This window comes from Trachemys scripta, chromosome 14, assembly GCF_013100865.1.
Source record: "Trachemys scripta elegans isolate TJP31775 chromosome 14, CAS_Tse_1.0, whole genome shotgun sequence".
In the NCBI taxonomy this organism is placed as follows: Eukaryota; Metazoa; Chordata; order Testudines; family Emydidae; genus Trachemys; species Trachemys scripta.
Window position 1 is genome coordinate 20,201,281 of NC_048311.1, and position 14,615 is coordinate 20,215,895.

Here is a 14,615-nt window from a genome sequence, read left to right on the forward strand (position 1 = left end):
GGGGCCAGGGGCAGGGGCAGGGGGACACGAGCACCCACTGGTGCCAGGAGAAGTTGGTGCCTATGGCTGGGAGTGGGGATGTATGCTTGGGAAGCGGCAAGGCGCACTCACATGTCCAGAGAGGCGCTCCGGGACGGTCTCCCTTCCCACTCGGGTGTGATGGGATAGTCAGCCGAGGACAGGGAAGGGTGGCCGGCCTCCTCCATCTCTCCAATGAGATCCAGCATGAAATCACAGCCGGGCAGGTCCCGCCACACCTCGCCTGTGAGCATGGAGATGGACCACCCTCGAGGGTCCTTATCCAAACCCCTGAGAAGGGGAGAGAGAGGGAGAGGAAGAGAATGCCAGAGTCAGTGCAGAGGAACACCAGGGCCATGGGGGAGGGAGCAAGGGAGGGAGACGTGGTGAGAAGAAGAAAGAGTTCAATTTCCTTCCCCTAGTGCCATTTTTTTCTAGTCCAGGCTGGTTATTCCTCCCCTCAGCAGACTCCACACAGCCCCCAGCTAACCCTAACCCTCCCCCAGCATAGATGGATCTCATAGCCTCTCTTAGCCCCCTGTGAGGGACAGATCACCATCCCTGTTGTTCAGAGGGGGAGAGTGAGACACAGAGTGATTAAGTGATTTGCCTAAGATCAGACGGAGAATCTGGCAGAGCCAGGGACTGTACCCAGATCAGCTGATTCCCATGCCCCAAGGCCATCCTTTCTCTCCCTGGGATCAACAGTCCTCCCTCTCTTCCTGAGCTCTGAGCTAGGACAGACACTGGGAGACACACAGCTCCTCCTGACTTGAGAGCATTTCACTGGGCTCTGCCAGACAGGGTTTCACCAGCCCCATCTTGCTGGCCTGCCCAAAGGCAGTGTGGCCTAGTGAATAGAACACAGGACTGGGACTCAGGAGACCTGGCTTTTATTCCTGGCTTTTCCAGTGGCTGCTGGTTGACCTCAGGTAAGTCACTTCCCAGCCCTATGCCTCAGTTTCCCCATCTTTAAAATGTGGACAATGATACTGACCTCCTTTGTAAAGTGCTTTGAGATCTATGGATGAAAAGTGCTATAAGAGATCTAGGAATCACTATTATCTTCACCATCACCACCCTTTTCAGGTTCATCATCTGCGCGCACACACACACACACACACACACACACACACACACACACACACACACACACACACACACACACACACACACACACACACACACCAGGCTGTATCTGCACATCAGTGTCAAAAAGGAATGCAGAAAAGAAAGTCATAGGAGGCTCCATGCCATATCCTGAGTCCTTGTGTGACGTTGTGCAGTCTATATGGTTTTATAAAAATATAAATGAATGTAATGTTACTGGGATGTGCTTTGTGCGGGGTGTCTCTTGTGGGGTATCATTACGGAGCTCGTGGTCTGCTGGGTGTGATCGTCCTATTTGTGGAGGTGTGCCACTCTTGTATCTGAAACTGGAGATATGGAGTGTAGCTCTGAGGGCCCATTGTAATTATGTAAAGTGTGGGCCATTAAGGATGGTTTGGAATCTTGTTGACTCCCATTGTCTGCAGATGGCTGTATTTACCTGTGAGTCTTCCTGTATATGTGTGTGCTGGCAAGTGAGTAATTAAGTCTTGCAGTGACATGTGATCATGTCACCTGAACTGGAATCCATCTTTAACTTGGTGCTTTTCCAGTGTGGGGGGGGGTGGAAACCCAGAGGGACAAAGGGTTCCCGCCTTATACAAAAGATATATAAAGGGGTGGAAGAGAACAAGGGCGGAGAGGAGCCATCATGAAGAATCCCCTAGCTATCACCTGAGCTGGAACAAGAGCTGTACCAGGGGAAAGAATTGTGCCCAGGTCTGCAAGGTGTCCAGTCTGAGAAAAACTTACTGAAGCATCTCTGAGGGTGAGATTATCTGTATTCAGTTTGATTAGACATAGATTTGCGCATTTTATTTTATTTTGCTTGGTGACTTACGTTGTTCTGTCTGTTACTACTTGGAACCACTTAAATCCTATTTTCTGTATTTAATAAAATCACTTTTTATTTAGTAATTTACTCAGAGTATGTATTAATACCTGGGGGAGCAAACAACTGTGCATATCTCTCTATCAGTGTTATAGAGGGCGAACAATTTATGAGTTTACTCTGCATAAGCTTTATGTAGGGTAAAACGTATTTATCTGGGTTTAGACTCCATTGGGAGTTGGGCATCTGAGTGCTAAAGACAAGCACACTACTGTGAGCTGTTTTCAGGTAAACTTGCAGCTTTGGGACAAGTGATTCAGACCCTGGGTCTGTGTTGGAGCAGACGGGGGTGTCTGGCTCAGCAAGACAGGGTGCTGGAGTCCTGAGCTGGCAGGGAAAACAGAAGCAGGGGTAGTCTTGGCACATCGGGTGGCAGCTCCCAAAGGGGTTTCTGTGATCCAACCCGTCACACCTTGACACCCACATCCCCACGTTTCAATCTCTTCCCTTCCATCCAATCCCAACCACTTCCCAAAGAACTAGAACTGTTCAGTCCAGAGAGGCTCAGGAGCCCAAGTTATTCAGAGAATTCTATTCTGAAATAAGGAATGTAAATTCTCATGCTACAGGGCAAGAGCCAACCACTAAGGGCCTGGGGTCAGGAAGAATCATTCCCTCATACTCTATAATTGTCCAGTATGGGGTTTCTGTCAACTTCCTCTGAAGCAGCTGGTGCTGGCCACATTCAGCAGGGCCGGCTCCAGGCACCAGCTTAACAAGCAGGTGCTTGGGGCAGCACCTGAGGCAATTCGGGGGCGACAGGTCCTTCACTCCCTCTAGGAGCGAAGGACCTGCCGCTGAACTGCCGCCGCCGATCGCGGCTTTTTTTTGTTTTGTTTTTTTGCTTGGGGTGGCAGAAATGCTGGAGCCGGCTCTGACATTCAGAAGTGTGATCCTGGACTAAATGGGCCAGTCTGGCAATTCTTATGTTATTGGAGGTATAAACAGTGCAATCCCATGCACAGGCACTGGAGAGACGGAGAACAGGTGATGGTGGGAAATGTAACTATTCCAGGGATGAATGCATTACTCCTGGCCTGCAGCCCAGCCCAATGTGAACCCAAAGAACAACAGCACTCCCCCCCTTGGACTGTACCTTGAACTCAGGATCCAGCCTGCGTACTGTTCCCCTGTTGTCCAGGACTCTACTTCAGCAGAGAACATCTCCTCTAGCCCAGGAAAGAGAGAGTCAGCACAAAGCCTTCCACAGAACTAAAAATGGCACAAGATGGCGGCATGCGGACAGCCCTGTTGGAGATTCTCACACACAGGCTGCTAAGGAGACTCAGAGGGGCTGAGAGCAGGTTGAGCGCTCTCCCCGGGGGCCCTCTCTGGACTAGCACATGGCGGCTCTGTAATCATTGTGTGCTTGCCAATGCCAGGGCATTCTGGATCCCACCTCTGTAAGCTCTAATCGGTAGCCAGGTGCCTGTAGCCGCTCGCTGAGGCCTGGTTTGCAGAGGTGCCAAGCACACACTACGTTACAAAGAAAGTACATTGGAATGGAAACGTTTTGGGGGAGGGAAAAAAGCCGGGAGTGGAGGTTCAGCTGATCAGCGAGCAGCAGGGAAAGTGACTCATGCTGAGGACACAGAGCAATGGGGAGCAGGGGGAGAAGCAGATTTTGTTCTAGCTGGAGCAGGAGCAGCGAGTGACGGCTGCAGCCAGGGCACCAACTCAAACGAACTGAAACTTTGGATCAGGCTCTAGATGAGAATCCAGCCTCTGTCTCTACAACAGGTAAGACCCTGAATCTCTGACTTGGGGAGGGGCTGGGCACCAGGTTCAAACCCTCATGCTCGTGCCAGCAAGTAGCACAGGTCTTGTGCCCACTTCCAGCCACGGGAAGGATTTTCTGAGCCCCCTTTCTAATTCCTGCATCAGCAGAGGCCTCGTGGGGGTTCGAAGTTGGGGAGGGCAGGAGCTAGTTACCATTATAGGTGAAGACGTCCAGCACCATCTTCCCTCTCCTCTGGTTAGCGGTCCACTCCAACAGGGTGGGAGGATGGGCACGGGAGACCTCAGGGTCCGTGTGTGTCTGCTGCATTGCTGTGAGGATCTTGCGCTGGCAAACAGCATTGTAGCCTTCCAGCCCGTGGTCTGACACGAACCTGCAAACCAGGCAGCTGCTTTTAATACGAGCTGCTCCTCTCCGGAAACAGTAATAAAAAAGGAGCCATCTCTCCCCCTTCCTTACTTCAGCAAGGGTTTCTCCAGTGCTGGCGAAGGGGTAAATGCACTCAGGAGGGCAGCCATCAGAGCATAGCCTCGCTGGCTCTGCTCTGTGTCTGGGTTCTTCCACACCTGGCTGACCACCTGACTCAGAAGCTCGTTGCGCAGGGCCGGGTTGCCCAGCCCTCGGCTGGAGATGTAGTTACCCAGGAGCACTTCCTGCCAGCTCTGGAGGTTCCTGTCCCCGATGAACCGCAGGATCTAAAAGACGCCCAATGGAAAAACAGCAAGAGGATTAAACCGAAACATTCCGACCCAAGCTCCAATTGCAGGTACCTCACATTTCCAGAGACATCTGAACTAGGAGGATCAATTGGCCCCAGGAGCCCTCTACAAAATTCAGATCTGAATTGGGGTTCAGATTTCAGGCACCCCCAAGGTTTAGGAGAATTTGGGAGGCAGCATGTCCTGGGGATAGGGCATCAGACTGGGAGCCAGGACTCTGAGCTATATTCCTGATTCTGCCGTTGACCTGCTGTGTGGTCTTGGGTGAGTCACCTTCCCTCTCTGGGCCACGGTTTACCTGTCTGTACAGCGAAGGAAATGATGCTCACCCAGTCGTCGTGAAGAGCTCTGAGCTCTATATACTGTACTAAAAAATGCTAAGTGTTATGGAGGCATTAGTAAAAACTCCATAGTTAAGGCTGGGCTGATTATTGCACTTAAAGCAGACATTTGTATGAAATGTCTTTGTATGAAAAACACTCTTTGTATGCTTTGTATGAAAAACACTGCATATGTTTCCCAAAATTACAGCACTTCCTCTTTGACTACGGAATGAAGGTTCTGAGAATTCACAAGTATATCTAGGAATAAGTTTAGGAATTTAAATGATTCTAAATTAGGCCCTTTAAAAAATTTTAGCACACAGACCGAGACTCTTTGGTCTCCAATGGTAACAGAAGAGACTCTGCAAACTTCCTATATAGTTAAAACTCACTGAAATCTTGTACACAGGCAACATTTTTAAAGGGTTACAGTATTTATCCTTTTCCTCATTATTTCCACTCTCCGGGAAGTTTAAAGAGTCTGTGCCGATCTGTTAATGAGATCTTTGGAGACAAAAGAAAGTTCTGATTTTGGGTGCTAAATTTCTTAATTAATTTTTAATGTAACTGAATTCCTAAAGTCATCAACAGATTTACGTGTCAATTCTCAGAACATCCACACTGTACTGAAAGAATAAGTGCTGTAATTTTGGAGAAGATACGCTGTATTTTTCATGCATAACAAAGAGGCTGAATCCCTTCTTTAAACAAAAATCTCTACTCCTGTACCCGTACAACAGCACGGCTACTGAACACCCCTCCCTAACACAGGAAAACAGACAATTCCCTCCCAGAGACAGTAGAACGTGGGTAAAGTCACAGCTCTGCTGGTTCAGCATGGACTGTAAGATTGAGTTGCATTTTTTAAAATATATAGACTCAACCATAGAATTAAACTGTTTAGAAGGGAAGCCACAAATGCTGCAAAATGCAACATAATGGAAAGGAACAGCAGCCATGCTCAAAGTCTCATTAAACTTTGAGCCATCCAGGTGTACAAATGCCTACACTGAGAGTCACTGCACAATTGTATTGCTGTAACTCCGGCCTCCCTCACTCCACCCCTTCCCTGTGGTTTGTCATTCTCACATGTTATATCAGATCTATACAATTAGCCCCATAAAACACTTTCGGATGTAAGCATTAGTACAGCCCTCCTACCCCTTGCCTTTAAATATATCATGTGATCCTGGCCGCTTTAACTATTTTGAGGGCCCTCTTCAAACCTCCCCACCCTGACTGACTATGCTTCCCATTGTTGGCTTTGAAAAAACATTAGTGTTTTATTTAACCAGAGTAAACATAACAAACCTCACAACAGTGCTCGGTAACCCTTCTACTTCCCACTGCTAATCTTACCGGAGCCTTCCCTTCCTGATCACAGCCCAGCTTCCCAAACCCCGCTGTGATCCTGCGCCCTCTCTCCTCCTGAGCCAGCCACGACCCTTCAATTTCTCCCCTCTGGGGGAGCTTCCATTCGTGAATCCAAACCTCTGTGACTCTGTGCCCCCAGTAGCATATGTGCTTTTGATCTCCATCCAACAACAACATGCCCCAACAGACAATTTCTCTTTACTCTTACCCTATAACAACTTCTCACATCATACAATTTAAAGTTAACGTAACCCCTTCTCCGTCCCCACTGGGTGTTGCCCCTAACCTCTTCCCTCCACCCCCATTCACATACAAAACTCTCACCCAACCCAGGCTAGCTGTCCCAGCTGGAGATGTAGGCTAAAGTGCTTTCACTCAAGCTGCCACCCACCCCCCTTTCCTGTGTGGATGCAGGCTAAACCACTAGAGTGTTGATAGCCCTGCACTGCCTTTCCACAATTCCCCCCGTGTGCCCAGAAGGACAGACAAGTTCTCCCACCATTCACTGGGAAAGAGCCAAAGAGTGGCTCAGCTTGGTGCAGGGCTAAGAACCATGGGATAGGCCCCCAGAAGCCCATGCGATGTACAGGGGTGAGCACAGCATCAGTGAGAACACAGCAACTTGCATGTGGCTTTGCAGCACAACTGCTCCCACCCCGTTGCCCATTGCCAGCATTAACGCTGCAGTGAGGACGTATCATTAGCTAATTTACTTCCCCACCCTCCCTCCTGTCTTCCAGCTTGTTTGAATGAGGCTTAGGGAGGTCAGAGGACCGGCGAGCGAGTGACTTGCTGCATATAAATCCAGGGTCCTCCTGACTCTCAGTTCTTTTGCTGTCACCTCTAGACCGCATGACTTTCCTTCTGGGGGTACCACCGTGCTTGAGGCCCTGTGAACCCCAGCAAAGCCCCTCCGCTTCTAGAGACAGAAACTTCTAGAGGAGCAGAGTGCCTGTATAATGTGCCTTCATATTTCACTAATGCCCCACTACAAAGGCCAGTGGGGTTGCTTTGGGATTGTCCGATACTGTAGGCTAGCTGCACCCCCGCCCCCTGCACTCACCAGTTTGTTGATCTCCAGAGCGCGCTGCGTGTCCTCGCCCTCCAGGCGGGTTAAGGGCTGCTGCAGGGGCTGTCCAAGGGCAGGGAAGTTGGGCTCCTAGGCGGTGAAAAAGGACGGAGTTCATGGCTGGCATTTCCAATGGCAGTGTGCCCCCCTGCTACAAGCCCTAGGAGAGAGCCGGAGTCCACAGCGGGACTCTGCATTCTCCCAGCTGTGCCAGGCAAACAAGGGCAAAGAGCGGGCTGAGGAGGCCTCAGACGGCTTGTCGCGGGGCTCAGTTCTTTATCAGACTCCTAGGCAGAGGCCCTAGTGACAACCCAGTGCCATAGACACAGCCCACGGGGATGTGCAGCACAGACAGCGTACGCAGCCCCTGCGGGGGTGTCTGCAGGCACGTACTGGAGCGGAGAGATGAGGAGGTTAGGGAGCCCAGGAAAGCGTCCTGACAGAGAAAGTACGGGCAGGGGCGCTGGAACAATGTATATAGCGGGGCTGCTGAGAGCCATTGAACCAAACTGTAAACCCTGAATATAATGGAAAGCATTTCGAGCCGGGGTGTGTGGGGGGGGTGTGGCAGTTCCCAGCACCTATGAGTATGTGAGAGAGTGAGGGAGAGGCAGATCCTGGGGCAGACTGGCAGAGGCATGGAGGGGAGGAGACAACACTGAAGTGGGGGGTGGGGGTAGGGAGGTAACAAGCAGGGAGGAGGCAGGAGAAGGGGCAGGAGAGAATGGAAGGGTCCCTGTGGCTTCTGGCACCAGCAGCATCCTACCTGGAAGTGAGACCTCATGAAAACGGAGAAGGGAGAGCTATTGATGTTGGGTGGGAGGGAGAGATCACACTTGGCCTTGACCTCCGGAGGTGAAACCTCCATGATCTGATTGGCCTGGGCATGGTGCTGACCTGTAAGAGAGAGAGAGAGAAAATGGACACACAGCCTCAGGCCCATCTAGACATGGTGCCACACGCCCAGTTATCAACACACCAGAGACACCCGCACCATCGCCCAAGCCAACCGCACCAACGGCCCTCCCCGAGACACCACACCCCCATCACCCTCCCCCACCAGACACCACAAAGTCTTCCTCCCCCAGAGGCACCTGCTCCCTCCCCCAGCCCTCTGCACCACCCCCACACCATCTCCCCATCCTCACAGACCCCTGCCCACACACAACTGAGCAGCTTCTCTGTTCACCCTCACGCTGCCTTTTCTCTAGCTGGGGTTGGAGTGACAGAACAGGCCTCCTCAGAGAATGGACTCAAGGCTCTTTTAGAAAGGGGGAGTTAGCAGAGCAGAGAGGGGTCATGAAAACAACACATCCAGGATTAGCTCAGTGAAGGGTGTGGACCAAACCTCTAATGCCTGCAACAGTCCATAGGGAACGCCCCAGGCCAGGGCTCTGAAAGGGTTTCCATTCCTTCACAGGTATATAAATAATGCAGCACTGCAGAGACTCTGCTGGCAGTGTCCCAGTCAATAAATAAACCAGAGGTCACCATGAGTGAGGCAGAAGATAAGGGATTTATCAGGGGCGATAGGACAACAAATGCCTCCCTGGCTGCAGAGACTTCCCCAAGCAACACGGCTTCTGCACGCCTTCTCCAGCAACGCTACTTTCCTTCCCTCCCACCTCCTCTCCCTTCGCTTTCCAAGCCAGCGCCTCCCCCTCTGCCACCTCCTCTGGTTAAACCCTATTCATGCTCCAGGGGAAGCAAAAGGTTTTCCTGACCCAGGAAAGCTTTCGAGATTTCAAAACTTTCTCATTCTGCACTGGGACGAAGTCAAGACCTTTCAAAAATGTCCATGAATTGAAAACAGAGGTGGGCAGGGAAGGGAAGTGGGGAGAGAGGCAATAGCCTATTGCCTGGTGTTCAGGGCACTCAGCCGGTATAAGGGAAAGCCAGGTTCAACCTCCTGCTCTGAATCATGCTACTCCTGGGACGTCTCTGTCTGCCCCTCTCTCTCTGACCAGATGAAACCTTCCTGATGAAAAGAAGAACAGGAGTACTTGTGGCACCTTAGAGACTAACAAATTTATTAGAGCATAAGCTTTCGTGGACTACAGCCCACTTCTTCGGATGCATATAGAATGGAACATATATTGAGGAGATATATATACACACATACAGAGAGCATAAACAGGTGGGAGTTGTCTTACCAACTCTGAGAGGCCAATTAATTAAGAGAAAAAAAACTTTTGAAGTGATAATCAAGCTAGGCCAGTACAGACAGTTTGATAATAGGTGTGAGAGTACTTACAAGGGGAGATAGAGTCAATGTCTGTAATGGCTCAGCCATTCCCAGTCCTTATTCAAACCGGAGTTGATTGTGTCTAGTTTGCATATCAATTCTAGCTCTGCAGTCTCTCTTTGGAAAGCTTTGTTGAAATGGATATGTTCCCCCAAAAAGGGTTTGGTTTTGATGAATCAGCATTTTCCGATGGAGGGGAAAAGGCATTTTGTCAAAACATGCCCAACCCGCACGACTCGCCACACATCTCTTTGGCCGCAATGCTTCGTCATCTACATCTCCTGGGGGATGCTTCCATGGGCAAGGTGCACAGGGAACTCAGCACCGTCTGCTCATTGACAGGTGTCTTGCCCCGCTGACAAATTAATTTGTATTATGGCAGCACCTAGGAGGCTCAACTGAAATAGGGGCCCCAATATGCTAGGTGCTGTACAAAGAGACAGGCCCTGCCCCACAGAGTTCCAATCTAAATATATGAGCCATACAAGGGGAAAGAGGCACAGAGAAGGGAAATGACTTGCCCACATTCACATGGTAGGTCAGTGGCAGAGTCGGAGGGATAAAACCCCACGTCTCCGAAGCTCCAGTCCAGTGCTGTATCCACTGGACAATGCTGCCTGTCTATCCCTGTATCTTGGAGGAGGCCCTTATACACATCCACCTGGGGTTATCGTGTTTACATTTCCAACACCAACAGAGCAGATACGATATAGGCGAGAGAGCGTGCCGAACACACACACATGCAAAGCCACAAATGCAAACACCGTGAGTTAGAACCGAGCGAGCGGGTTGGAGGGGTTTTCTTACCTTTGGCAGAGTGCAGGAGTGCCGCAAGCTCTGCGGGGATCTCCAGCAGCCCCACGTCCTGAGGAGAGAGGGAGCAAAGAGTCAGCAATCGGAGTCACTGTAGCCAAAGAAAAATAAATTCATTTCAGGCAACACATGGGGTCGGGGACAGGTGTTTTTACTCAGCCTTCAGGCTCCACTGCCACTGACATCAACGACAGCGTGTCTGGAGCCAGGACTTGAGCGTTTGAGCCAACCAGAGTAATTGGGGTGTGTGCGTTCTAGAATTTTATAAAACACAAGGAATAAATAAGAGTCGCAATGAAGAGCGCACTGGAGAAAGGATGGTAAAGTAGGAGAAAAGGTCACTGCTGCTGAAGATCAAGCACTACGGGGGGGAAAGATACCAAACTTATTGCATTTTGGTTACTTCTCCCAGGTCCAAGAGGTTCCTAGTTTTGCATAGATGAGACCATGGTTCTGGGTTTTTCCCCCTCTGCAGCTGCTTTTTCACTATTTTGCAGCATCCAAGAGCGCTACCGTACAAATAAAAAGAAAAGTGGCCATGAAGTTAATGGAGTTAATCTGGATTTATGAGATCGTAACCTGGCCCCTGGGGTCTGTTCTCTACCTCTCTGCACCTCGCATTGATGTGTACACCTATGCAAAGTGGACACACCTTGCTACCATTTCAGAAGGACATCACTTTGAACAGGTGTCATTGGGTATGTCTACACTGCAATCAGAGGTGTGAGTGCAGTATGTGTAGACATAACCGAGCTAGCTTTGATCCAACTAGCTCATGTAACACTAGCAGCGAAACCGCAACAGCCTGCCCAGGACCCTGCGTACATACTCCAGAGGCTGGCCCATGCTGCTGCAGCTTCACTGATTATGTCTACACGTGCTGCAGCCACACCTCTGACTGCAGTGTAGACAGACCGATGACGCTATATGGTGCAAAGCAAAGGAGAATCAGGCCCCGGGGTCCTTGCCCTGAATTTCTTATTGGGCCCGATTCTTTCTCCTCTAGTTGTGTAGTACCTTGCTAGGTCAGAAATCCCGTTCATTTCAATAGGCTAGTCACTCAAGTCCAAGCCCAAACCCGTCTGATCCACAACAAGGCCTCCACAGATGTATCATATGCTTCACTGCCATCCACAACCCGAGACAACCTGACCTCAGTTTCAAGCTAGCCTGGGCTGAAGCACATTGAGCTCAAAAACCAAGCGTATCTCTAGGCTTCATGTGAATCTGTCCCATCCTAAACCCAAAAGGAAATCAGGAGAGTGGGTAGCTGTAGGAAATGAAACCGAAGGCGGTATTTGCATGAAGTGAAAGCACCATCACAACAAAGCAAGTCCCAGGCTGGGGCCAGGCCCTGAAGAGGGGGATTGGCCTTTGCTTGTTTTGCAGCAGCACCCGGCGGCTTCATGCCCCAGACAGAAGAGGGGGTGGAGCAGCCCCCGGGAGTTGCTGAGCACACACAACTCTCATAGAATGTTAGGGTTGGAAGGGACCTCTAGTCCAACCCCCTGCTCAAAGCAGGACCAATCCCCAGACAGATTTTTGCCCTAGGTCCCTAAATGGCCCCCTCAAGGATTGAACTCACAATCCTGGGTTTAGCAGGCCAATGCTCAAACCACTGAGCTATCCCTCCCCCCTCTTTCTAATTCAGTAGCCGTTGAGAGGTCCTGCTGCCAGGGCCGTCCTTAGGCATATGCGTGGCTGCGTAGGGCACCCGAAAATTTGGGGCAACCTTGTGTCTTAGTGTCCACCCTCCCGCCTCTTCCTATCCCTGTTCTGCACCTTCCTGCAGGCTCCCACCACAGCTGGCTGCTGCAGCCTGGTGAGGCTTCCTCCAGAGGGGATCTAGTACTTAAAAGTGAAAAAGCCCCCAGCCTGCCAGACCTATTAGTGCAAAGGTGAAACTGTTAAAGAGCCTTTCAAGTGGTAATGAAACCATTTAACAGGCATTTGCCAACCCCCAGGTATATACTGTCAGTTTCTGACTTTACTGAGAAAAACAGTTGTACATCACTTCTCCGCTCTCTCTGAGCTGGGAGGTGAAAACATTATTTACTCAGAACATGTTAGTCTACAGGACCTTGGTTTAAAATGTGCTTTAAAAATATTTCATTAGTGTGTTGCTGAAGATTATAAAAATCACATCTCTAAAAAAAATCCTTGCATAGATTTTTAGATGCACAATCTGAATATTCATCTTTAGCCTTAAATGCTTGGCTCTTCAGACATATAATTTTTTAAATAAATCCTTCAAAAGACCACCCTTATCTAAAATACACATGCAAGCCCGGACTGCCATCGGGCACAGGGGCACCAGTTTAATAATACTGCATAGGGAGCCATAAATCCTAAGGATGGCCCTGCCTGCCACAAACGTGGATGATTCAAGGACAGAAAAGCAGGCCAAACTTGTCCCAAAAAATTATTCAGAGGGAATCGTTTGCCCAGTTGCATCCTCGGCCCCTCTTCATTGCCGTTGTGCAGGTGACAGGCTGACATTTCTGCTCAATCCTGCATAATCCATCACAGAACTGATAGAAACCACTATGATTTATTGGGACATATCCCAGTATCATGCGAACACAGCAGTAGCCTAGGCATTAACCCCTTCATGGCAACAGGAAGTTGCACCTTCACCTCTGAAGTGCAGGAGCATGGCTGGAATTTTGGCGCTGCAGAGGGAGACACCCGGAGGCTGCTCCTGATCATATCAGGGATCAGGCCTGATAACCAGACAACAGCCAATACCCGACTTACAGATATTACTGCTGCTAATATCTTATGATTATAAAATGTATTTTACCCCAAAGCCCTTCATCCACACTGCCTCTCTCACATCTATAGACAGACCCCTCTCCCCAGCACACACAGGAACGGTTCAGGAACGATCACGCCAATGTAGCCACCTCTGGGGTGGAATACAGGCAAACAGCAACAAAAGTAACATCATACTTCAGTTCAAGAGAAGATGATTATACCATACCCCCGCCAAAACTGCAGGTGGAATTACCCAAGGTGGGCTTTGGCCCCTGGCTTGGGGCTGACATCCCTAACTCCAAGGCAAAATCCCACAGAATCTATAATAAAGGCAAGTGGTTGGGATTGAGGGCCCTGATTTTGCAGGTCACCCAGAAAGAACAGCGGAGAAAAGGGCATTAAGGTGAGATTTTCAGTCCCTTAGAGCATTTGGACCCCAAATTCCATTAATTTCTAATGGGAATCCAAATCCCTTAGGCATGTTTCCAAAGCTCAGCCCCAGGCATTTGGGGGCCTAGATTGCTCCTCATCAATGCACATTATCCCATGGAATTGCAGCACTTCGACTCCCTTGGATGGACGGAAAGGGCTCCTCTGCCAGCTGGCTCAGTTATACACTCCCCCGCAGGGACAGACCTGCCGGATCACATCCGTGAAATGGGAACTAACTCCCTTATCTCTGTCACACTGGTGGAAACCCCAGCAGGCCCTCATAGCTGATACATCAGAGTTTATTGACCTACCATTCCTGGGGAGCTACCACCCTCCTCGCCACCTTTGGCCAGCGACTCCTCTCTCTGCCTGCTGTCCTCACACCTCTGCTGTCAGAAGGAAAAGAAATGGCCTGTGAGGGCATTTTCTGGGATGTGCCAGGCATCTCGGAAGGGCAAATGCTCTGGATTACCAAGTACTTCTAGCTACAGTTCCTGGGGATGTGCAGTAGCTGGCCTGCCATGTCAGCTGCTGGCGTGTTAAAAGGAGAGGGTGAACACTGCATCTTCTTAGGATCGATCTACATTAGCGGGCTGAGGTTTGGCCACCGCTCTTAGCACCCGCCAGGAGTCTAAGACGCCTCATTCCCAGGCTGGACGCAATCAGAAAGGAGCTTCTGCCACACAGCCTGCTCCAGACAGCCTGGCATTCACTGTCTCACGGAACACTACTGACAGTTCCCCACTAAGCATTCAGTGACCGGAAACATGGTTCATTGCCCTCTCTCTTGGCAGCTGGAAAACCTGAATCCAGCCTGGAGAGGGCCACCCCCAGCTCCCGAGGGTGGGACAAGGAGTCAGGGGAAGCCGGGCTTCCATTCAGCTCTGCCCTTTCCCAATCTGGGGGCAGGGATATTCCAACACATCCCACCCAATGCTACTCACCTGCCTCCTGCTCGGAGGCTGTGCGGCTGTCTCGCTCCCTCTCTCTCCTGCTTGTCTGCCGAGGACGTGTGGGGCTAGATGGGAAGGGACCAGGGCTGGGTCGGCCTGGGCTGAGAAAAGGGCAGGCGTACTAAAGTCCGCCCAGGGCAGCGCCGCAGGGGAAGGCGGGGGGGGGGGGGGGGAA

General features: G+C 50.5%; 1 protein-coding gene across 5 annotated transcripts in view; it reads right to left on the bottom strand.

Moving 5' to 3' along the window:
- The window catches only part of MYO15B (myosin XVB), a 45,474-nt gene extending 30,913 nt beyond the window's left edge, over positions 1-14,561 (bottom strand). For 2 of the 5 annotated variants that reach the window (XM_034789773.1, XM_034789771.1), the window contains exons 1-9: positions 14,432-14,561; positions 13,799-13,876; positions 10,293-10,350; positions 8,007-8,137; positions 7,235-7,330; positions 4,215-4,450; positions 3,950-4,128; positions 3,114-3,186; positions 112-309 (exon numbers count right to left, since the gene is read on the bottom strand). In XM_034789773.1, coding sequence (XP_034645664.1) covers positions 112-309; positions 3,114-3,186; positions 3,950-4,128; positions 4,215-4,450; positions 7,235-7,330; positions 8,007-8,137; positions 10,293-10,350; positions 13,799-13,801 — 974 coding nt within the window. In that variant the 5' untranslated portion in view covers positions 13,802-13,876; positions 14,432-14,561. Of the gene's footprint in view, positions 1-111; positions 310-3,113; positions 3,187-3,949; positions 4,129-4,214; positions 4,451-7,234; positions 7,331-8,006; positions 8,138-8,409; positions 8,521-8,588; positions 8,738-10,292; positions 10,351-13,798; positions 13,877-14,431 lie in introns of those variants that run through there. The other 3 variants (XM_034789772.1, XM_034789774.1, XM_034789775.1) reach the window with 3 other exon arrangements.
- Between the last annotated feature and the right edge of the window lie 54 nt (positions 14,562-14,615).